At 36.6% G+C, this 23,436-nt stretch overlaps 1 protein-coding gene across 2 annotated transcripts in view; it reads right to left on the bottom strand.

The window, feature by feature from the left end:
- Positions 1–2,498: 2,498 nt before the first annotated feature.
- The window catches only part of GABRA1 (gamma-aminobutyric acid type A receptor subunit alpha1), a 65,996-nt gene continuing 45,058 nt past the window's right edge, over positions 2,499–23,436 (bottom strand). Inside the window, exons 8-10 of one of the 2 annotated variants that reach the window (XM_047782322.1) lie at positions 22,736–22,888; positions 17,166–17,368; positions 2,499–5,373 (exon numbers count right to left, since the gene is read on the bottom strand). In XM_047782322.1, coding sequence (XP_047638278.1) covers positions 5,062–5,373; positions 17,166–17,368; positions 22,736–22,888 — 668 coding nt within the window. In that variant the 3' untranslated portion in view covers positions 2,499–5,061. The remainder of the gene's footprint in view (positions 5,374–17,165; positions 17,369–22,735; positions 22,889–23,436) is intronic. The other variant, XM_047782397.1, reaches the window with a different exon arrangement.

Genomic DNA, 23,436 nt, shown 5'->3' with positions numbered 1-23,436 from the left:
CTCTTTAGACCATAAATCTTTTGTTGAAAAATAATGTGACTTTTGAAATAGAGTAAATCAGCATTCTTTCAAGTAGAGTTTTGTTGTTTGCTAACTAATACAGAGAAGGATAACCTTCCCTTTCTCTCTGTGAAATAATCTTAACACCAAATGTAGTGTAGCTGCTCAATTAAATGATTACCAAAGAAATTTGTGGATTTGTATAGACATTCTGAAAAACAGAGAGATCACTAATCAGTTGAATTAGCCAAATTCAACTGGCTGATACATTACATGTGACAGACAGTAGTTTCAAAATTGGAATTAAAAAGAAATTCAAAATCAAGTGTTTGGCTTTTTTTTTTGGTAACTTTGTAATATGTAAGGATACATGGCACCAAATAGCTGGAGCTGAGGCTAATATTCATGCACTGTTTTCCATATATATGTGTGTGTGTGTGTGTGTGTGTGTGTGTGTGTGTGTGTGTGTATCATATCCCTGGCAGTAGACTTTGTGACTGAGTTGTTTCATGAGTTTTTATTTTTGAATGAAAGATGTGTCCTCTATCACCTGCAGCCTCCCCAACACTATAAAGTGCCTGATAAATGTTGAATCATCTTTCAAAACCTAGCTCAGCTATCACTTTCATCTGAAGATCTCTCTCATACTACCTCCCAAGTATAAACTCTCTAACCCTTGTACATTTATTGGTAGTTGTACATCTTTTTTAGTGTTGTACCTTTAGGTTCATTCACTTAGATTCTTTATAAAATTTTGAGGTTTCCAAGAGCATACTGTCATCTTCATCTCTATAATCTCTGTACCTGCCACAGTAGCTGAAGGATTCTAAGACATCCCAACTATTTAGTCAGTGGCTAAATAGCTAAAAATGCACAGGTTGGCATTAAGTCCCAAGGTCACTGTCTTGTGGTGCAGGACCTCTTCAATTCCTCTTTTGTTTCAAGTTATATCTTAGACATTATTAGTTCCTACAGATTCAATGATCTAACCTTATGAAAAGTGGCTAGGTACTCCTATTATGTGTTTCATAGCATCCTCTACTTTAATCACACTATTTTAATTACTATTTGTGCTTAATTCTTTGTCCACCACCCCACTATAACTTTGATTTCCTTAAGGAAAAAGGTCATTAAATATTTATTTTTACATCCCTGTCAACTAGCACAGTTACTACCACAGGGTAGAGACTCAGGAAATGATAGTAGAATCAAATTCACATTCAGAGTTAATTTATTTGACTAAGTTGTGGCTGTAGTGTAATCAAGATGACTTGTTCTTGTTGGTCACAAGAACTGGGTAAATGTTAGAAAACTCCAACAAAGGTCTTAATGAACAGGTATAATTAAATTCAAACAGATGGTCAGTCATAATGCCAAGTCCATTCTTCTTTTGCTTCCTTAGATCATTTTTATCTTGAGCCTTGGCATGGGTGTAGTTTGATAGCCCAAATAATTAGCATTCACTACATTCATTTTTATGAGAGCCAAGAAACCAGTGAATGTGATGGTTCAGCCAGCTACATGGGCACTTTTATTTGGACTGAATAAGTCATTTGTTTGGAGGATTTAAAAAGTATTAATTTTGCCAAGTCCTGAATCATTTTTTAAGAAGATGCATCTTTTATTTGCAGAAATATAATTTGCTTCATTTTCACCTGGCTGCCGTCTGACACAGAAGTGTTTTGCCTCATATGGTTTTTTCCGTAGGAACTAGGTCTAGTTTGATTTCTATCACTGAAACGATTTTTCCATTGTCTTTCAAGTGATTACACGTATTTTGTACTTTAATCTGACTTTGTGCTTATGGAAACATTAAGGACTATAATAGCTCTGGAGGAGCTTTTAAAGCTGTAATGTGCAGACTCCTCCTGTAAAACAATTAAACCAGCCTCCTAGGGGTGGATCAGAACAAAAAAATCAATGTATTGACACGACATATGGACAAACTACTATCATTTCAGGATTTTGATTCTTTTATATTTATGTTTTATAAATTTCAAGTTTAAGTGCTACTGGTAACACCAGCTAACAGGTGATTAACAATTCCTCTTTTTGAAAGTGGTTCACCCACTGTGGTGGAGTGGGTTAAGAATCTGACTGCAGCAGCTTGGGTTGCAGATTTGATTGGTGGTCCAGCTCAGTGAACTAAAGTATCTGTCACTGCTGAGCTGTGTGATCCATGGCCCAGCATGGTGAACTAAAGGTTCTGGCACTGCTGAGCTGGGGTGTAGGTCACAGCTCTGGCTCAGATTCAGTCCCTGGCCTGGGAACTTACATATGCCATGGGTGTGGCCATAAAATAAAAAAATAATTAAAGTGGTTCACTTAAAACAATATTTTAGGATCATACTATTGATACATTTTAAAAAATCTTCTGAGTAGCCTAGCTTCCTGTCAGCACTGGACACTTTGGGGTTCTCTTATTTGAAGGAGTTTTCAAACAGGGCAATGGGAGGTCACAATGATCATGTGAAAAGAGAGTCAACCATTCCATTTGGTTATTGAATAATATGAGCTTTATTATTATAATAGAATACAGTAGGACATAAAATTAAGAGCTTTTGCTAAACTCTGTAAAGCAAAACATGCATCTGCCATAAACAACCTCAATTCATGTTAGGTTTTATTGCCACTTCGCTGCACTAAGGTGCAATAAACATTCAGTGTCATCTTTTAGAAAATTTTCCTGGGAGTTAACAGGAACTTTCCTCTATAAGAGTGTATCTTTATTTTCAAGGAAGACTTAACTAGTATACATGGTTTAGCAAAGCACTGTAGAAAAGCTACATAGAATCATTTGTCTTTGATAAGTTGTGCAATCAATTTATACAGTAGAATACTGTCCACATATACTAACAAACTAAGAAATGATAGAAATGCAGTCATTGCATAGCAGAAAGCAGACTAGTAAGAAATATTCACATCTAATGAGCAAAATACAGACCAAATGTTAGCCTTGAGGAATCTGGAGGATAAAATGCTCTTAATAAACACATTAGATTAACGCCAAAAAATAACAAGATAAACAGCAACACAGAAGTTAGAGCCATATTTTACTTTATTTTCTATACATGATATCTACATATGATACCAAAGAGTAGAATATCCTTGGTTCAGCCTTTATTGGCCTAGCTCACTGAATTTGGGCAGGACCAAATCAAACAATAAAGCACATTTAAAAGGAAACCAGAGTTTGTTTAGGAAAACACAAACTGCGTATTTTCCTGCATCATTGGATAACAGCTTTTTGAGAAAAACATTGCTCAAAACCTGGGTATGGATCCCAACTATCTTATTTGGTAATGATGATGACAGGTTTATGTCATAGTGTTCTAAATGTGTGTAGACGGTGAGATGTAGATTCTGGACATAATTTTAAATATCTCTGAAATTCTATCAGCCAAAAGGCGACTTCAAAAATACCTTCTGCATAAATATTTATCTCTAAAACATCTGGGAAGTAATGAAACAGACTAGCATTTTCATGGGGAGTATTAATGGACCTCTTGTCATTAGAGCCCTTACGTAGTATGCCTACAAATATATTGCTACAGTATAAATGAAATGTAATATTACTCAATAAAAGCTATTTCCTGTACATTCTTTCATGTATTTTTATATTTAATGCTACATATGGTACAACACTTATTGAAATAGTTGGTATCAGCAAAGATAGCGATAATATACAGTTGATGTTATAGCTCCCACTAATGCTTTTCCATTTTCGTTCTATATTACAAGAGCCTAAAATAGGGAAATGTGGCATTACTTGAGCAGATAGCAACTGATTTACTACTGGACGCTGGACAACAGTTTGAAATTATAAGCTTTCTCTACATAAGTAGATTTTATAGCCATATATCTTAAGTTTCTTCTGATTCCATTAGGTTGTTCTGGTTTTCAATGAAGGCTCTAAAAAGTATTTCCATAGCATTTAACAACATTCTAACAGCTAAGCGCGGTGAGTCCTACACAATATTTTAAGAGCACTACTTTAAAAAAAGTAAAAAAATGTACAATATCATGCTATATTTACATATATAATTTATATATTCTATATTTGTTGAATAGCCATAAATTTCAGTCTAAAGCTTTTAATGTACTGTTATATAAAATAATACATTCAACAATTCTAGAGCTTGCAAAATATTTTTGCCCTTCTAAAAACATCTTCATAATGAAAATCAAGTGATTATTGGATACATGTGCTATCTGGATATAGACAGGGTGGAAAATAAATCTTTTCATATTGTTTTATTTAAGTTTATTTATTTATTTTTAGTTTTTATTGCATGTTAAAATGATCCTCATTGAGTCTGGTGGTAAAAGCTCACATGACAGTAAAGTAGCCTATTTAAAGCCTTTGTCTCCATTGAATGAAATGTGCTCTACAGTGAGGAACTGCACCTTTGCCTATGAAATTTCCAAAGATTTTAAAATAGCATTTAACAACAAAATAGTGCATTAGGCATATTTTTAAAAGGAGAAAGAATGGGGATCTTTAGCTTTGGAAACAGAACATTAAAGCTATACATTGATTTAAAAAAAACAAAACAGAAATGTAAGAAGCACATTGTAGTTTGTGCAATAAAGACAGAATTTTTAAAACTGTTCTTCATTAAACATTTATAATTTATGCTTTTAAACACTTTCACATAAAAATATTTTTATGACATATACAGTATCTTTTTTTTCAAGAATATTTGGAAATATATATATCTACAAATGACCCAGAGTTATAGAGTTAAGTTCGATTTTTTCTTTTACGTTTCCTTACATCTTTGGACCTACTTCTTCCTCCTTTCCTCTCTCTTCCCTTCTGTCTCTGTTGCCATTTTGCTCTCTTGCTCCCTCTCTCAGAATCCTGTCTCTCAGTTGTATGCTCTGTTCTGCTCTGGGCTGCCAGACAGGGGATCTGTTGTTCTTAGATGAATTATGGAAATAAGGAAACCTTTAAATTCTTTAAGACAGAGGCAATAAAGCAGATGGGAATTACTGCACTGAGAAGAAAAAGCAATTCCCAGTGCAGAGGACTGAACAACAGAATGTAAATGACAGGGCCTATTGATGCGGAGTGGGGGCCTTTAGCTGAGGCTCCCTGTTTAAATATGTAGCCCAGTAGACCAAGTTAAAGATTCCAAACAGCAGTGGGAAGGCTATTCTTGACAGCCGGTCAATTTTGCTGACACTGTTAAAGGTTTTCTTCGGTTCCGGTGGTTTTGTTTCTGGCTTGACTTCTTTGGGTTCTATGGTTGCACTTTTAGCAATGGTGGCTAAGCCGGGGTCGCCCCTGGCCAAATTAGGTGTGTAGCTGGTTGCTGTAGGAGCATAAGTGTTGTTTTTCTTAATGAGAGGATCCTTCACTTTCTTTGGCTGTAGAAAGAAAGAGGAAACGGATTTTGTTTAATCAATTGTGGGAAGCAAGTTTATAAGTAGCTGAACAAAGTGACCTTTACTTTGGAACTCAAACATGAGCTTCATTTAAAATCTAAATAATGTATTTTGCGACTGGATGAATGAGACACACAAATACAATGTCTCATTATATCATTGACAAGTTTGTTCTAATGTATAGCATGGTGACCTTGCAGGACATTTGGGCTTGTCCAAAATGTCCATAGGACATTTGGTTCATGCCAAAGGTCCTTGAAATTTGGTTCTATCTAAAATGCCCACAAGCATATTTGTTCCATGCCAAATGGTTTTAGACAGGACCCTTAGGACCAAAGTCCTTTGGTATGGACTGAACATCATATGGATATTTTAGACAGGACCAAATATGACCACGTGTCAAGGACTTTGGGGCATAGACCAAATGTCCTGTGGATATTTTGGACAGGATGTTATGTCTGCTAACCCATGGTGATGATATATAATAATACTTTATTATATACTTGGATGTTACTGAGGCTAGAATCTCAAGTGTTTTTACCACAAAAAAGAAATGGTAACTGTGTGACCAAATAGAGAGGGTAGCTAATACTATACTATCCAATTCACAATACAGAGATGTATCAAATCAACCACATTGTACACTTTAAACATACACAATGTTATGTGTCAATTAGCTCTCAATAAGGCTGGGGGAAAATGCAGGCAAATATTTTCTAGGCTTTTCAATCAAGAAATGGAGTCTATTTCCCCATTTGTTCAATCTAGATGTGCGACTTTGGCAGAATGATGCTGTGACAGCTTAGGACCCTATCCTCAATAAGTCTCAGCTTTTGCCCTCTAGAAGCATGTCACTGCCATGGGTAGAAGCCTGGACCAGACTATTGAGGGACCAGAGATAATGCACAGTGAGAGATCCAGACAGCAGGAGGCTCTCGATCTGTGAGAGAGGCCCTTGTGGATCTTCTCACCCTGATGCAGCCTCTAGTTTACTACAACCATGTGAGAAAGGCCAAGTTATTCTAATAGAAATACCACCTGGTTTTTTTCCCAGTCCCAAATGCTTGGTTGTTTTAGGTCACCAACTTTTGGGATGGTTTGTTTTGCAATGATAAATTGCTGACCCAATGATTATTTGTTCCTTCTCCCCATGCTTCCAGGGGAAAATGACAAAACAAGATTTGTTAGGCTATCTTGAATTCAAATCTTGTGCAAGATTATCTGCTCATCAATGCTATCTGTGAAATCATGAATGACTGCAGCATTTCTTAGAGTTCTGTCATACAGACAACTCTAAAATGAAGTAGATCATTGTTTAGAGCTATGTGTCCTGATACAGTTGCCACTAGTAACTTGTGACTACTAAACATTAGAAATGTGGCCAGTCTAAATTGAGAGGTAAAGTATAAAGTACACATGGATTTTTGAAGCTGGTATGAAAAATTTAAAGAGAGTGCACTGTGTCTCCTAAATCATGTTCGTATTATTTATATGTAAAGATAATATTTTTAATATAGTGGCTAAAGTATATTATTTAACTTAATTTCACTGGTTTGTACCTTTAAAATAGGATACTAGAAAAATTTTTTATATATCTATATACCTATATATATCTCACATTTGTGGCTCATTCATATTCCTGCTGGACAGCACCAGTCTCGAAGAGTGGGTCTTGATCTTTTGTGTACACTAAATCACCAGTTACAATTTTTGAAGTGCAAATGTTTTGGGTGGAGTCTCATATTTTGAATCAGAATTCCTAAGGAGTGGAGCCTCAGGAGTGGTTTCTCAGGAAATAAAAACCACACACACACACACACACACACACACACACACACAAAACTATACAAAGAATGTTGATGAGCAGCTAAATTTGACCAGACAGACTCAACAGACTTTGGTCAATTTGTATTTTTATTATTGAGTCAGAATAAAATGTTACTTTCTAGAAGGGCTTATGTTTTTCACAGGTGCAGTAGTCAGGAATTTTAACAGGTTAATTCCTTTATTATCCAGCTCCATAACCCATCTGCTACTCCACCCCCGCCAAAAATTCTTAAGCATACATTGATTGGGACACTCACGTAAAAAAGTCCAGATTTTTTTTCTAGTATTACATCCTTAAAATTAAGGCCACTTATTCCAAATGTACAGCCATTTTGTAATGAAGGCATATTTGCTTAGGGTTTACGAGGAATGACAGAAATTTCTACTCTAATTTTACAGAACTAAAGTGGCTAAAAGTAGATTCTCTCTTCAGAGGATCCAAATGACAAATCAGAAATCCATATGACTTATTTAATAGTTAAACAGACTGAACTTATTTTGTCTACTGCTTAGAAAATGAGTTGTAATATTAATGGACACATTGAAAAGCATCTTTAGATAAAGTGTATATGCATTCTGATGTTGAAGAGAGGTGACAGATTATAATCTAAACAAAATTAGTTGAGTGACAGATACTTTATTATATAAACTGAAATGAATAATCTGGAATAGGCAGGGAAAAATTCTTGGGGAAGAGTTTGTAGTATCAGTAGATTTTTTCTCTCCCACTTCCAATTTATCATAATGCCCTGATGCTCAACTTTCTCACCTGAAGTCTTTTATTTATTTATTTATTTTTGCAATATCATGTTGAAAGGCATATTTAGAAATATCTGGTTGGTTTCTCAGGATATAATAGATTTTTTTTTCATTTTGGAAAATACTGAGCTCCCCCATATTCTTTAAGAAGGTGGTATTTCTTACTGGCATTCTTAGCAACATGGATGGACCTGGAAACTATCATGCTAAGTGAAGTCAGCCATACAATGAGACACCAACATCAAATGCTTTCACTGACATGTGGAATCTGAAAAAGGGATAGACTGAACTTCTTTGCAGAACAGACGCTGACTCACAGACATTGAAAAACTTATGGTCTCTGGAGGAGACAGTTTGGGGGTGGGGGGATGTGCTTGGGCTGTGGGATGGAAATCCTGTGAATCAGATTGTTATGATCATTATACAACTACAGATGTGATAAATTCATTTGAGTAATAAAAAAAAAGAAGGTGGTATTTCTTTCAGCAATTTACGGTATGATGATGCATCTTAAGAAAGCTATTGCAGTGCTCAGTGGATAATGTGAGACCCTGTGGGAATTTTCTTTTTATTTTCAAGTTATATCCTGTTAGTAAATTTAACTCTCCTGAAAACATTCAGCTTGTTTCAGAAGAGATATTTTATTTATCCTCTCTGAATGTCAGTGAGACATGGACCATGCTGTGATCATGCTGTAAGACAGTCAAACAGGCAAAATTCTAGGGAAGATTTTTTTTACAGAGATATAGATAAATTATAGAAAATACTCTCTTTCTAATTAGAATGACAGATATAGGTATAAATGTATTATTTATTTCTATATATATATATATATATATATAGAAATAAGGTTATACCTACATGTATATATGTACACTGAATAATATGAACTATAGATTGATAGTGATTAAATAATCTTATTTAAGACATAGTACTTGAAAGACTAATATAGGGTCAGAAAAAAAAAATAAACTAAACTATGAGCTCACCAATTCTCGACCCAAATCCTATGCTCTCCAGACCAAGTTGAACTCATCTCACAAGGCACTAGTCCCTCACACTAATGAGCTACAGTCAGAAAGACATTGGTCTGAGTTCCCTGGTGGCTTAGCAGTGAAAGATTCAGCATGGCCACTTCTGTGGCTCAGGTTTGACCCCTGGCCAGGGAACTTTCGCATGTCACAGGCATGGCCAAAAAAAAAAAAAAAAATCCAAACCAAAAAACAAAACAAAACAAATCAAAACATTGGCCTACTGCAGTGTGCAAAGAAAGGATTAAGATAGCAAAGCAACTTTTTCCAATATTTACAGTTCATTTTTCAGTTGCATATTGCTGATGTTTGGATATCATTAATTCTGGAGAAATTTAGTTGAGTTTTTTAGTGACTCTAAGATGTGCTTTTTATTTCCTTTTTAGGGGTGCACCTGTGGCATATGGAAGTTCCAGGGCTAGGGGTCAAATCAGAGCTATAGCTGCCAGCCTACGCCATAGCCACAGCAATGCCAGATCCGAGCCATCTCTGCGACCTACACCACAGCTCATGGTAATGCCAGATGCTTAACCCACTGAGCGAGGCCAGAGATCAAACCCGAATCCTCATGGATACAGGTGAGGTTCATAACCCACTGAATCACAGAGGGAACTCCCAAGATGTGCATTTTTAAGTCCACATCTAACACTTTGGGCTAGGTCTTGTAATGTGTAGTGTCTTATGATCACTCATCCTCAGGCTTGGTATTCTCTCCTTTGGGGCTGCCCTTCTGTTGTAGGATGAATGGAGACCATCAATGGCTACGGTTAAGTACTGGACAAAAACTCTGTCTCCATCCTCTCACTCCCCTTTCCAACTGATAAATGCAGTTCCTTTTGTCTTGTCTCCCATCTCCTGAAACTGACCTGAGGTTTTTGGTTTGAAAATTCAGAGTTTTTATATACATACATACATCCATACATACACACATACATACATACTGGGCAAGGATGTTCAAGGCAAAGTAAATTTTGAGGAGGACCTGGTTCTGGTCCATGTTGGCTGCAATAGGTGCATCCTATACAGAATCTTCTTGGTATTTACTGGTGTAGGAGAGCACTGGGATGTTCAACTGATTTATCTGTGGCTAAAAGGTAAATCTCAAAGAGCTTTTACTTGGAAGCATATTTTCTTTCTTACCTATACATACATTAATGGTATATCTTATAACCAGGGACAGTTTAGGTTTTATTAAATATGGTAAATGTTTCCACCACAAAAGATCCTCTTTTCCAGTATATATATGGAGCTGCAGGAAAACCATCATTAAATTGATTTCTTTACTGTAGACCCTCTCAGACATTTTAATATACTATAATTCTGTGATATACTGTACATAATTATTCAAGTGTATATGACCATAGAACTGTACTTTTAGGGACTGAATCAAGACACTAGTATTCTGTATTTGCTGAAAAGTGACTCCTCCTAGATGTCTTAGAATCTCTGTCTCTGACTCTGCCCTTTTATCCACCATGCCAAGGCTCCCTTGCATTGTGACATATTTCTCCTCAAACACAAGAAGTAGAAATATCCTTCTCAAATATGCTTTAAAATCCTTTCTGAAATAGTTTCTAATTAAGAAAACTGATGCTCTGGACTTGAAAATTTTTTACAATGAAGAATTTTTCTGTGAATTCTGTGTGTTATGATTCATAATGCAAACCTCTTATTTCATAAAAAAGAAAATATGTTTCCTAGACGGGATTAAGATGGCGGAATAGAAGGACTGGAGCTCAACTTCTCTCCTAAAAACAACAAAATTCACAACTAAAGACTGAGCATTCTTCACCCAAATGGACCAGAAACCTTAAAAAAGATAGCCTACTCCAGAAGAAAAAGAGGACACGTCAAGAGGTAGGAGGGGGATTTCGTGATATAAACAACCCCATACCTCCTGGGTGGGAAGCTCCACAGACTGGAAACTAACGGGTTCACAGAGACTCACCTACAGGAGTGAGAATTCTGAGCCCCACATCAAACTCTCACGTGTGGGGATCTTGCACAGTGAGAAAGAGCCTCTGGAGCATCTGGCATTGAAGGCCAGTGTGGCTTGTGTGCAAGAGCTCCACAGGACTGGGGGAAACAGAGACCCCATTCTTAAAAGGCGCACACTGACTTTCATGTGCACTGGGTCCCGGGGCAAAGCAAAGTCTCCAGGGGAATATGGGTCAAACCTGACTGCAGTTCTTGGAGGACATCCTGGGAAAACAGGTGGCTAGTTGTGAGGGAAGGACATCGGAAGAAAAGCTCTCGGGAATATTCAGCAGCCATGCCTTTCTCTGGAAGTGGCCATTTTGGGAAAATCTGGCCCCACCCATCAGTCAGCTGCTGCTGAGAAGCCCCAGGGCAAACAACAACCCAGGTGGGATCACAGCCCCGCCCCTCAGTAAACAGGCTACCTAAAGACCCCTCAGGCACACAGCTGCCTCTAATCCCATCCAGAGACTAAGCCCCACCCACCAGAGGGATTAGAATTGGCTCCACCTACCAGTGGCAGGCATCAGCCCCTCCCAGCAGGAAGCCTACAGCAAGCCCACCATACCGAATTCAGCCACAGGGGGGCAGAGATCAGAAGTAGGAGAGGCTACAAATCTATTATCTGTAAAAAGGTCACCACACCAAAAACCTATAAAAGTGAAAAGACAGAGAACAATAACTCAGATGAGGGAGAAAGGAAAAACCCCAGAGAATCAGCTAAGTGATCAGGAGATTCTCAACCTCCAGGAAAAAGACCTTAGACTGTTGATGCTGAAGATGATGCAAGACATTGGAAATAAACTGGAGGCAAAGATGGATAACTTACAGCAAACACTGACCAAAGAGATACAAGATATAAAACTTAAATAAGAAGAGATGCAAAATACAATAACTGAAATAAAAAATTCACTAGAAGCAGCCAGCAGCAGAATACAGGAGGCAGAAGAACGAATAAGTGAGGTGGAGGACAGATTAGTGGAAATTATGGATGCAGAATAGGAAAGAGAAAAAAGACTGAAAAGAAATGAAGAGAGTCTCAGAGAACTCTGGGACAATGTTAAACGCATCAACATCCATATTATAGGGGTGCCAGAAAGAGAAGGGAGAGAGAAGGAGATAGAAAAAATATTCCAAGAGATAATAGACAAAAACTTCCCTAACATGGGGAAGGAATTACTCACTCAAATCCAGGAAGCACGAGTACCATATAAAATAAACCCAAGGAGGAACACCCTGAGACACATATTAATCAAACTGACCAAAATTAAAGACAAAGAGAAAATCTTGAAAGCAGCTATGGAAAAGAAACAAATAACATACAAGGGAACCCCAATAGGTTATTGGTAGATTTTTCAGCAGAAACTCTGCAGGCCAGAAGGGAGTGGCATGGTATACTTAACGAGATGAAAGGAAAAAACCTCCAACCAAGATTACTCTACCCAGCAAGGCTCTCATTCAGATGTGAAGGAGAAATCAAAACCTTCACAGATAAGTAAAAGCTGAGAGAATTCAGCAACACTAAACCAGCCTTACAACAAATACTAAAGGAACTTCTATAGGCAGAAAAGAACAAGAGAAGAAGGAAAGAAAAAAGAGCAACAAAAACAAATCCAAAGCAATTAATAAAATGGCTATAAGAACATACATGTCAATAATTACCTTAAATGTTAGTGGACTAAACGCCCCAACCAAAATGCATAGACTGGCTGAATGGATACAAAAATAAGACCCATATATGTGCTGTCTTCAAGAGACCCACTTCACTTCTAGGGACACATAAAAATTGAAAGTGAGAGGATGGAAGAAAATATTTCACACAAATGGGGATCAAAAGAAAGCTGGAGTAGCAATAGTCATATCAGACAAAATAGACTTTAAAATGAAGAATATTTTAAGGGACAAAGAAGGTCATTACATAATGATCAAAGGATCAATCCAAGAAGAAGATATAACAATTTTACACATCTACGCACCCAACACAGGTTCACCACAATATATAAGGCAACTGCTAACAACCTTAAAAGGAAAAATCAACAATAACACAATCATAGTGGGGGACTTTAACATCCCACTTAGAGCAATGGGCAGATCATCCAGACAGAAAATCAATAAGGAAATACAGGCCCTGAATGATGCATTAAACCAGATGGACTTAATAGATATTTATAGGACATTCCATCCAAAAGCAACAGAATACACATGCTTCTCAAGTGCACATGGAACATTCTCTAAGATTGATCACATCCTGGGGTACAAATCCAACCTCAGCAACTTTAAGGAATCTGAAATCATATCAAGCATATTTTCTGACCACAACACTATATGATTGGAAATCAACAACAAGAAAAAAACTGCAAAAAATACAAATACGTGGAGACCAAACAACATTCTACTAAACAACCAATGGATCACTGAAGAAATCAGAGGAAATTAAAAAATACTTAGCAGCAAATGACAACGAAGATATGACACTCCAAAACCTATGGGATCAAGCAAAAGCCATTCTAAGAGGAAAGTTTATAGCAATACAAGCCCACCTCAGGAAATAAGAAAAAGCTCAAATAAACAAGCTAACTTTACATCTAAACAGCTTGAGAGAGAAGAACAGACAAGACCTAAAGTTAGTAGAAGGAAATAAATCATAAAGATCAGAGCAGAAATCAATGAAATAGAAACAAAGAAAACCATAGAAAAGATCAATGAAATGAAAATCTGGTTCTTTGAAAAGATCAGCAAAATTGATAAACCCCTAGCCAGACTTATCAAGCAAAAAAGAGAGGACTCAAATCAATACAATTAGAAATGAAAAAGGAGAAGTAATGACAGACATCGTAGAAATACAAAGGATCATAAGAGACTACTATATGCAACTATACACCAATAAAACAGAAAACCTAGAAGAAATGGACAAATTCTTAGAAAAGTACAATCTTCCAAGACTAAACCAAGATGAAATAGAAAAGATGAATGGAACAATCACAAGAACTGAAATTGAAATTGTGATTAAAAAACTTCCAACAAACAAAAGTCCAGGACCAGATGGCTTCACAGGCGAATTCTATCAAACATTTAGAGAAGAAATAACACCTCTCCTTCTGAAACTATTGCAAAAATTGCAGAGGAAGGGATACTCCCAAACTCATTCTATGAGGCCACCATCACCCTGATACCAAAGCCAGACAAAGCACAAAAAAAGAAAACTACAGGCCAATTTCACTGATGAACATTGATGCAAAAATCCTCAACAAAATCCTAGCAAACTGCATCCAACAATACATTAAAAGGATTGTACGTAATGATCAAGTGGGATTTATCCCAGGGATGCAAGGGTTCTTCAATATCTGCAAATCCAAGTGTGATACACCACATTAACAAACTGAAGAATAAAAACCATATGATCCTCTCAATAGACGTGGAAAAAGCCTTTGACAAAATCCAACACCCATTTCTGATAAAAACCCTTCAGAAAGTGGGCATAGAGGTAAACTACCTCAACATGATAAAGGCCATATATGACAAACCCACAGCAAACATCATTCTCAATGGTGAAAGGGTGAAAGAATTCCCGCTGAGATCAGGAACAAGACAAGGATGTCTGCTCTCGCCACTACTCTTCAACATAGTTCTGGAAGTCCTAGCCACAGCAATCAGAGAAGTAAAAGAAATAAAAGAATCCAAATTGGAAAGGAAGAAGTAGAACTATCCCTATTTGCAGATGATATGATACTATACCTAGAATATCCTAAAGACTCTACCAGAAAACTGTTAGAGCTCATCCACAAATTTGGCAAAGTCACAGGATGCAAGATTAATACACATAAATCAATGGCATTTCTATACACTAACAATGAAAGAGCAGAAAAGGAAATTAGGGAAGCAATCCCATTTACCATCGCATTAAAAAGAATAAAATACCTAGGAGTAAACCTACCTAAAGAGACAAAAGACCTGTACTCTGAAAACTATAAGACACTGATGAAAGAAATCAAAGATGACACAAATAGATGGAAAGACATACCATGCTCATGGATTGGAAGAGTTAATATTATCAAAATGACTATACTACCTAAGGCAATCTACAGATTCAATGCAATCCTTATCAAATTACCAAGGACATTTTTCACAGAACTCGATCAACATATTTTATAGTTTGTTTGGAAGCACAAAAGACCCAGAATAGCCAAAGCCTTCCTGAAAAAGAAAAATGGAGCTGGAGGAATCAGGCTCCCGGACTTCAGACTATACTACAAGACAACAGTCATCAAAACCATATGGTACTGGCACAAAGACAGAAATATCGGAACAGGATAGAAAGCCCAGAATTAAACCCATGCACCTACAGCCAACTAATCTATGACAAAGGAGATAAGAATATACAATGGAGAAAGGACAGCTTGTTCAATAAGTGGTGCTGGGAAAACTGGACAGCCACATGGAAAAGAATGAAATTAGAACATTTCCTAACACCATACCCAAAAATAAACTCCAAATGGATTAAAGACCTAGATATAAGACCAGACACTATAAAACTCTTAGAGGAAAACAAAGGCCAAACACTCTCTGACATAAACAACAACAACATCTTCTCAGATCCACCTCTTAGAGTATTGACAATGAAAACAAAAATAAGCAAATGGGACCTAATCAAACTTAAAAGTGTCTGCACAGCAAAGGAAACCCTAAACAAAACCAAAAGACAACCCACAGAATGGGAGAAAATCTTTACAAGTGAATCTACTGACAAGGGATTAATCTGCAAAATTTATAAATACCTTCTTCAGCTCCATACCAAAAAAACAAATAATCCCTTCAAAAAATGGGCAGAAGATCTGAACACTCAGTTCTCCAAAGAAGACATACAGATGGCCAAAAAAACACATGGAAAGATGTTCAGAATCACTCATTATTAGAGAAATGCAAATCAAAACCACTCTGAGGTGCCACCTTACACCAGCCAGAATGGCCATCATCAAAAAGTCTACAAACAAGAAGTGCTAGAGAGGGGGTGGAGAAAAAGGAACCCTAGTGCACTGTTGGTGGGATTGTAAATTGGTGCAACCACTGTGGATAACAGAATGAGATTCCTCAGAAAACTGAAAATAGAACTACCATTTGATCCAGCAATCCCATTCCTGGGCATCTATCCAGAGAAAACCATGACTCGCAAAGCACATGTCCTCTGATGTTCATTGCAGCACTATTTTCAGTAGCCAAGACATGGAAACAACCTAAATGCCCATCGACAGAGGAGTGGATCAAGAAGATGTGGTACATATACACAATGGAATATCACTCAGCCATTAAAAAAACAAAATACCGGCATTTTTAGCAACATGGATGGGCCTAGTAATTATCATGCTAAATGAAGTCAGTCATACAATGAGACATGAGCATCAAATGCTTCCACTGACATGTAGAATATGAAAAAAGGACAGACTTAACTTCTTTGCAGAACAGATGCTGACTTACGGACATTGAAAAACTTATGGTCTCTGGAGGAGACAGTTTGGGGGGTGGGGGAATGTGCTTGGGCTGTGGGATGGAAATCCTGTGAAATCAGATTGTTATGATCATTAAACAACTACAGATGTGATAAATTCATTTGAGTAAAAAAAAACAATTTAGCACACACACACAGATATTGATTATAGTTCCTTGTGGTATAAAAAATAATTAATTAATAAAAAAGAAAATATGTTTCCTGACCTTTACTTTAGTGAAAATTAGAGACAATGCATTTTGTAAGCTCAATTCCTTAGAGCCATTGAAGTAATAACACTTATGACCAGTATTATTAGACTCAGAAAACAAGCAGAAGATTATGACTTTCAAGTTATAAAAATTATAATAGTGTAATTGCTCCTAATGTTAGGATTGTTAAAACTGTTCTCACATTAATGGAGATCATGGGAAAGCATATTTGAGTAGAAATATTTACCTGCGCCTTTCTCTTTTATCTCCTTTCCTCTGCTCTGTATATCTATCCACTGAAATAACCTCTCCCCTGAGCAGCAACAAAATTCTCATGCCACTTAATCATATATGACATAAGAAAAAAAGAATCTTCTTTACCCTCTCTCTGCATTCCTTATCCATTCCCCTAAGTCCAAACATTCCATTGTATAGGCTTAAAAAGACATATTAGTGATAAGTTACAAGAGATGTTAAAGCATTTACCTTTTCTGGAACCACACTTTTGCCATCCCATGCATAACCTCTCTTGGTGAAATAGTTTACTGTGGCAAACTCGATCAGAGCTGAGAATACAAAGGCATAGCACACTGCGATAAACCAATCCATTGCAGTTGCATAAGCCACCTTAGGGAGGGAATTTCTGGCACTGATACTCAACGTTGTCATGGTGAGCACCGTTGTTACTCCTATAAAGAAAGAAAGTGAATTTGGAGGTTTGAACTACAAAATGTCATCACTGAGGTCAGCCTACTTGTGCAAAGGAAACACAGAGTGTGTTTTGAGTTCATCCCATTTTGGCTTGGGATGGATGAGTTTTAGTTTAACCTCAGGGTGGTTTGGAGTTACAATATTGGCAGTATTTTGGGGGAGCTCTTGGAAGGAAAAACATTCTCTGCTACTAATAAGCTGCTAATAAAATAGTGAATTCCTTTAAATAGGCATCTTGAACACGGTGTCTGGGGTAGGAAAGTAAATAATATTCCTTCACTGTCCCCAACTCTCTTAAAAAAAAAAAAAAGGCAGAAATCTTCATGGTCCTTGATCTGTAAGTAATCTCTGGATCCTCAGCTCTGTTTAATTTTCATCCTGTGTACCCCAAATGTATAAACCAAGCAACCAATAATTTCTTCATAGCTGATCATTACTAGAAAATTGAATTATCTTAGCATAACATTTTGTCACATTATTAACTCTGGCTTTTATACTATTTTTTCCTGTGTCCTGAATAATGACTTTTTCGAAGGAATTCCTGAAATATGTTGGATGTAACTTTCTTGTGGTCATATAGCTCAGAAGGGGCAATACCAAATTGGAACACATTCATCTGATTCAACTGTCCACAGTGTCCTTCTGCTTACCTGCCTCATCTTCCCTAGTCTGTGAATCGATCTCTACTGATGAAAATTACCTATATTCAAAGCAACTTTCAAGTGAGTTGCTCTTAGTTTATTTAGATAACTATATGAGCTGGCATGTGAATGATGATACCCATTAATGTTCATCTAACAAATTAATATTATCAACCTACTATACGTAACACAATATACTACTTAGAATGAGTTCTCTTTTAAGCCATTTGAAAATGTATGAAGACAAAAAAAATCACAGGAACCCAGCGGGAGTGGCGTAGACTGCATGGAGTGGAAAAGATATTGACTCCTCCTGTGACTCCTCCCTCGCTACTTATTAGCTCATTAGCTTTGAGAAAGTGAGTTAACTTCTAGGGACTTGAGTCTCGATATCTGTAAAAGTGGTGATTTAAAATTCATTCTTTGACTGTCTATAGCATTGTTGAAAATCTAAGAGAGGAAAATTTCTGCACATTCACAAGATTACTTGAGGATTAAATATAATAATATGTAAAGGTATTTTAAAGATGTTAAGTAAATTATTGCCACAGAAGGTATTGTCATCCCATGTGTCTAAAATTCACACCTCTTGGAGTTCCCATTGTGGCCTAGCAGTAATTAACCCTACTGGTAGCCATGAGGATAAGGTTTGATCTCTGTACCTGCTCAGTGGGTTAAGGATCCAGCATTGCTGTGAGCTGTGGTATAGATCGCAGACATGGTTCAGATCCCGCATTGCTGTGGCTGTGATGTAGGCCAGCAGCTATAGCTCTGATTGGACCCCTACCCTGGGAACTTTCATATGCTGAAGATGTGACCTTAAAGAGCAAAAATAAATAAATAAATTAATTAATTAAAAAATAAAATGAAACTCACACCTCTTATTCCCCACCCCCCTTTTTTGGTCTTTTTTTGCCATTTCTTGGGCCGCTTTCACAGCATATGGAGGTTCTCAGGCTAGGGGGTGAATCGGAGTTGTAGCCACCCTCCTATGCCAGAGCCACAGCAACGCGGGATCCAAGCCGCGTCTGCAACCTGCACCAGAGTTCATGGCAACGCCGGATCCTTAAGCCACTGAGCAAGGCCAGGAATCAAGCCCGCAACCTCATGGTTCTTAGCTGGATTCATTAACCACTGAGCCACAACGGGAATTCCTCATTCTCCCTCTTGACTAATTTTTAGAGAATCAATAGGGTCACACAGCTTGTAGGTGGCTAATTTTTCTAAACTGCTTTAAACCATCCAATATTCCCTAGTTTTCCATGAATTTCAAGATTATTTTTGTTAACTCTATTACAAAGTGATACAATTAAGAAACTCTCAGACTTATTAAATCATACTTTTGATACATGGTCAAAGCTGTAGGGAACAGACTTACTTTGAAGTCTGGAAGTGTTGCAGGAAGTTCTAGGGTATTATCTATATTATGTAACCAACAAATGGTTTAAGAAATATTGGCTGGAAAATAGCCCCCAAATTTATGTATCAACATTAACGTGAGCAAAGATCAAAGTAAATAAATGTCATTATTTGGGGAACAGAGAAACCCTGTTTCAAACCCCAGATCTATAATTTCTGAGCGACCTTGGGAAAATTGCCTAACAATTCTGAGCTTTTGGAGTTTTTGTAATTAGTTCCCCATAAATTAATTTTAGTAAATCTAACTCAGAGGGCTATCATGAATATTAAATAAAATAATGTAATAAAGTGTTTAGCACTTAGTCTGATACTTACTAAGGGCAAAGTTAATAACTTACTATCAACAATTTCAGTCCTTTGTGATAAATCCCTGCTAAAGTGAATTACATTTTTCTTTCAAATTTTGGTTTATATAGGTAGCCAGCTGTTAAAAGTAATGTGGGAATGGGTGTTCTAAACAAAATGTATCCATAAATTAAAAAAAGTTACGAATAACATAAAGAGAGGCGTGTCAGCGTGTGTATGTGTGTGTGCATGTTATCTTACAATTCCTGCTATAAGGAAATGGAAAAAAACCAAAAATGTGTTAAGCATCTCTTCCAAGTACTGAACATAACATTTACAAATTTTATTTTATTTTTCTCACCTAATCTTTCATTTTATTTTATTTCATTTTATTTCTTTTGGTTTTTAGGGCCACACCTGTGACATATGGAAGTCCCCAGCTAGAGGTCAAATAGTAGCTACAGATGCTGGCCTACAGCCCAGCCACAGTAATGGCAAATTCTTTAACCCACTGAGCAGAGATAGGAATTGAACCAGCATCTTCATGGATCCTAGTCGGGCTTCTTTCTGCTGAGCCACAGTGGGAAAACTCTACCTAATCTTTTTAATGGCACTATTTTAATTGTACTCTCATTTTATAGGCATCTGAAGCTTAGAAAAATGAAGACTGAAGCTAAAACTTGGATCTCTCTGGCAGCAAAAGTATATGACCACTGTCCCTAGTCAAGACGATGACGTTTTAAGACATAAACAGCTTCAGCTTTGCTGGATTTCAGATACCATTTCATAAACTGTTAGAAGGTACAACTTTTTTTTGTTTGTTTGTTTGTTTTTTCCATTTGGAATTTTTTCTTTAAATATCCATGACCCTCTCAGGTATCCACACAGTTCAGAAGAATGTGCTGAGTTCAGACTGAAAAGAATAGAGACATATGTTCTAAATAAATGTTGAAAGGCTAAAGGTCTTAAAAAATTGTATTTGTGATTTTATTGGACTTAAAACATTAGAAATATATAACTTGATACAAGGAAATACTTGCCACAGTTGAGTTGACAATTATGTAGTTATGTTCACCAAAAGGGCACGGAGTTGGTGAAATACTAGATTGTTGAAAATGTTAAGAACAAGGCTTTTGACTTATAAAACATTCCAACGTGCTTCAGAGAATATCCAAAAAGGAACGATAGGATTTGTATGGGACAAATTGGGGAAAGTGAGCATTTAAAAAAAATAATTTTCACTATAGTGCTGGGCTCCTTTTACAAAGATATACATAAAATGTAAAGTAGATATCTTCTGTGTTCTTTTTTTTTTAATTTCAAATGAATAAACGGCTCATACTACATATACATATGATTAGCATCTGACAAGAGTTCAATCTTCAATTCTAATAATTGTTAATATTTACAAATTGTGATAAGGGGAAAAAAGAGTTTGAAATGAACCACTCTTATGCTCTGCAGTTGGAATTATTCTGGGCCTTGATTAAATTATATTCTTAGGCTAATGTCACAGCAAAGATTTGGTGGTTCCCAGCCTGGAAACACCTTCCTAAGTTCAGAAAAAAAAAAAAAAAGACTCTGGGCCCCAGAGGCAGAGCCTTGCTTTCTTCCTGAGTTAACTGATTTGTCATACTTTGCATATTATTGAAGGCTGATGCCATAGGGGTCTCTGCACAAGAATAATCCTCAGTTTAGACTGTAAGTCTGAAGGCTTTTGTAGTAAGGGGTTTTAAACATAGTATGTGCCTGGTTGGTATTTTTGGAATGGACCTTGATAATTGCACCTTTCACCAATAAATTCGTAGTTGTTATTTTCAAATGAGTTACACTGCCCACAAAAACCCATTCCCTGTCTTGTCATTGTAACAGGCAGCACATGGGTAGTGGTACATCATGGTCATTAAGTGTACAGATTCTACAGCTGAGAGACTGGGTCTTATTCCAGATTCCTACACCTCACAGCTTCTGACCCTGGGCAAGTTATTTAGTGTCTTGTTTCTTAGCTTTCTTGTCTACAACACAGGGAAAATATTACAGAGGATTTTACTTTTTTTTAGTTAAGATAATAATTGGGTTATTTTGTAGAACAGAGCCTGATATTAAAGCACTCAATAAGTATTCTGCATGATTTTATTGCTACTCAAATTTTAAGCTTCAGAATTTAACATTCATGAGGGGAGTGGTTTATGTTAAGGTGACAGCTATGCTCTGTGCCTAGAACATTGTAGGACCTTATAGTGAATTTCAAAGAAAAAGTCAATGAATGACTTACTGATTGAGTGAATCAGTAAGTGTTTTGTAATGGAATTTTTTGTCTTCATCAGTCTGAAAAATACACTTAAGACAGTCTACTATGAAATATATATATACACAGATGCTTCCAAAATGATAGATTAGCAAGTGAATTTTCCTATCAGTAAAAATTTATTCTTTAAACACTTTTCCATCAGATTCACTTAAAGCATCTAAAGCATTTAAAATATTTTAATAGAAAAAATATTTGTTAACTCTTCAGAAGTACACACATTGGGTAAAACGAATTATTCTGCTACTGGTATGATGGTCACTAATGAGTTCTTCCCACATAAGGGACCTCTGATTTCATATATTCAAGGAAGTAGTTCTGCTGATATTCTCTCATATTCTTACAAAATACACTGACACATGATTACATATTCTAAACATATAATTTAAGTATTCATGTTTCTATGTGTGCATTTTAATCTGTCACAATGCATTTTATGCCTGCTTCGTTCCATTTCTCTCCTAACATATCAAGTCAAATATTCATTAATCCTATCCATTAACATGCAGTAAAACAGGTTGGTATTTAAAGAAAGAATTTTTTACAATCATGTCATAATGAGAATGGTAATTCCTATTGTGCTTACTTCAGATTTTAATGTATAATTATTTTTTTCATTCTATTTGCAACGTCACAGGTATGACATAACTTGCCCTCCAGTCCCTTGCATGCTTGTCTTGATTGACACTCACCAAAGACAGTCCTTGCTGGTACAGACTCTCTGTTCAGCCAGAATGAGACTTGAGAGAGAATAACTGTCATTATGCAAGGCAGGTATGTTTGAATAACAAAATAGCCAATCTTTCTCTTCAAGTGGAAATGAGTGGTCATAACAACATATTCTCCTAGAGGGTAAAACAGACAGTGAAGTGAGCGATTTGACCCTGAAAAGAAATTATCTCTGAGTTTTTCCATCAGCAGCCAGAACATGGAGGTTAGACATAGCCTTTGTCTAAGTGACATCCATTTCTCAGAGAGAAAAGCTCTTATCTAGGAAAGAAAAAAAATATTTAAAAGACACCAGAGTGGCTCTGAGGATGAGATTGAGGTGCCAAACATCTCAGCAATATTCTGGCATCCTAATCCTGGTACCTGTTACATTTAAGAGACAATTCTGACTATATATTTCCAGATTGGCTTTAACACACTTGAAGGCAGTGTGTTAGATCCTGATGATTACACAGTGGATTAAAAGAGACCATAAACCCAGCTTGTCCACTGCAGGAAAGATTCAGGCTATCTAATGAAGAGGATTTGGTGTCCAAGTCAGGAGAGCTGAATTCCAGCTCCAGCACTTCCTCTCAGTAGCTGTCTGACCTTGTGTAAGTCATATGGTTTAGCTTAATCTTCAAATGAGGAGCGTGGGATAGAATTCTCAAAATTGAGGAACACC

This window comes from Phacochoerus africanus, chromosome 1, assembly GCF_016906955.1.
Source record: "Phacochoerus africanus isolate WHEZ1 chromosome 1, ROS_Pafr_v1, whole genome shotgun sequence".
In the NCBI taxonomy this organism is placed as follows: domain Eukaryota; kingdom Metazoa; phylum Chordata; class Mammalia; order Artiodactyla; family Suidae; genus Phacochoerus; species Phacochoerus africanus.
The sequence above is the reverse complement of the archived record's forward strand: the minus strand, read 5'-3'. Positions and strand labels throughout refer to the sequence as shown.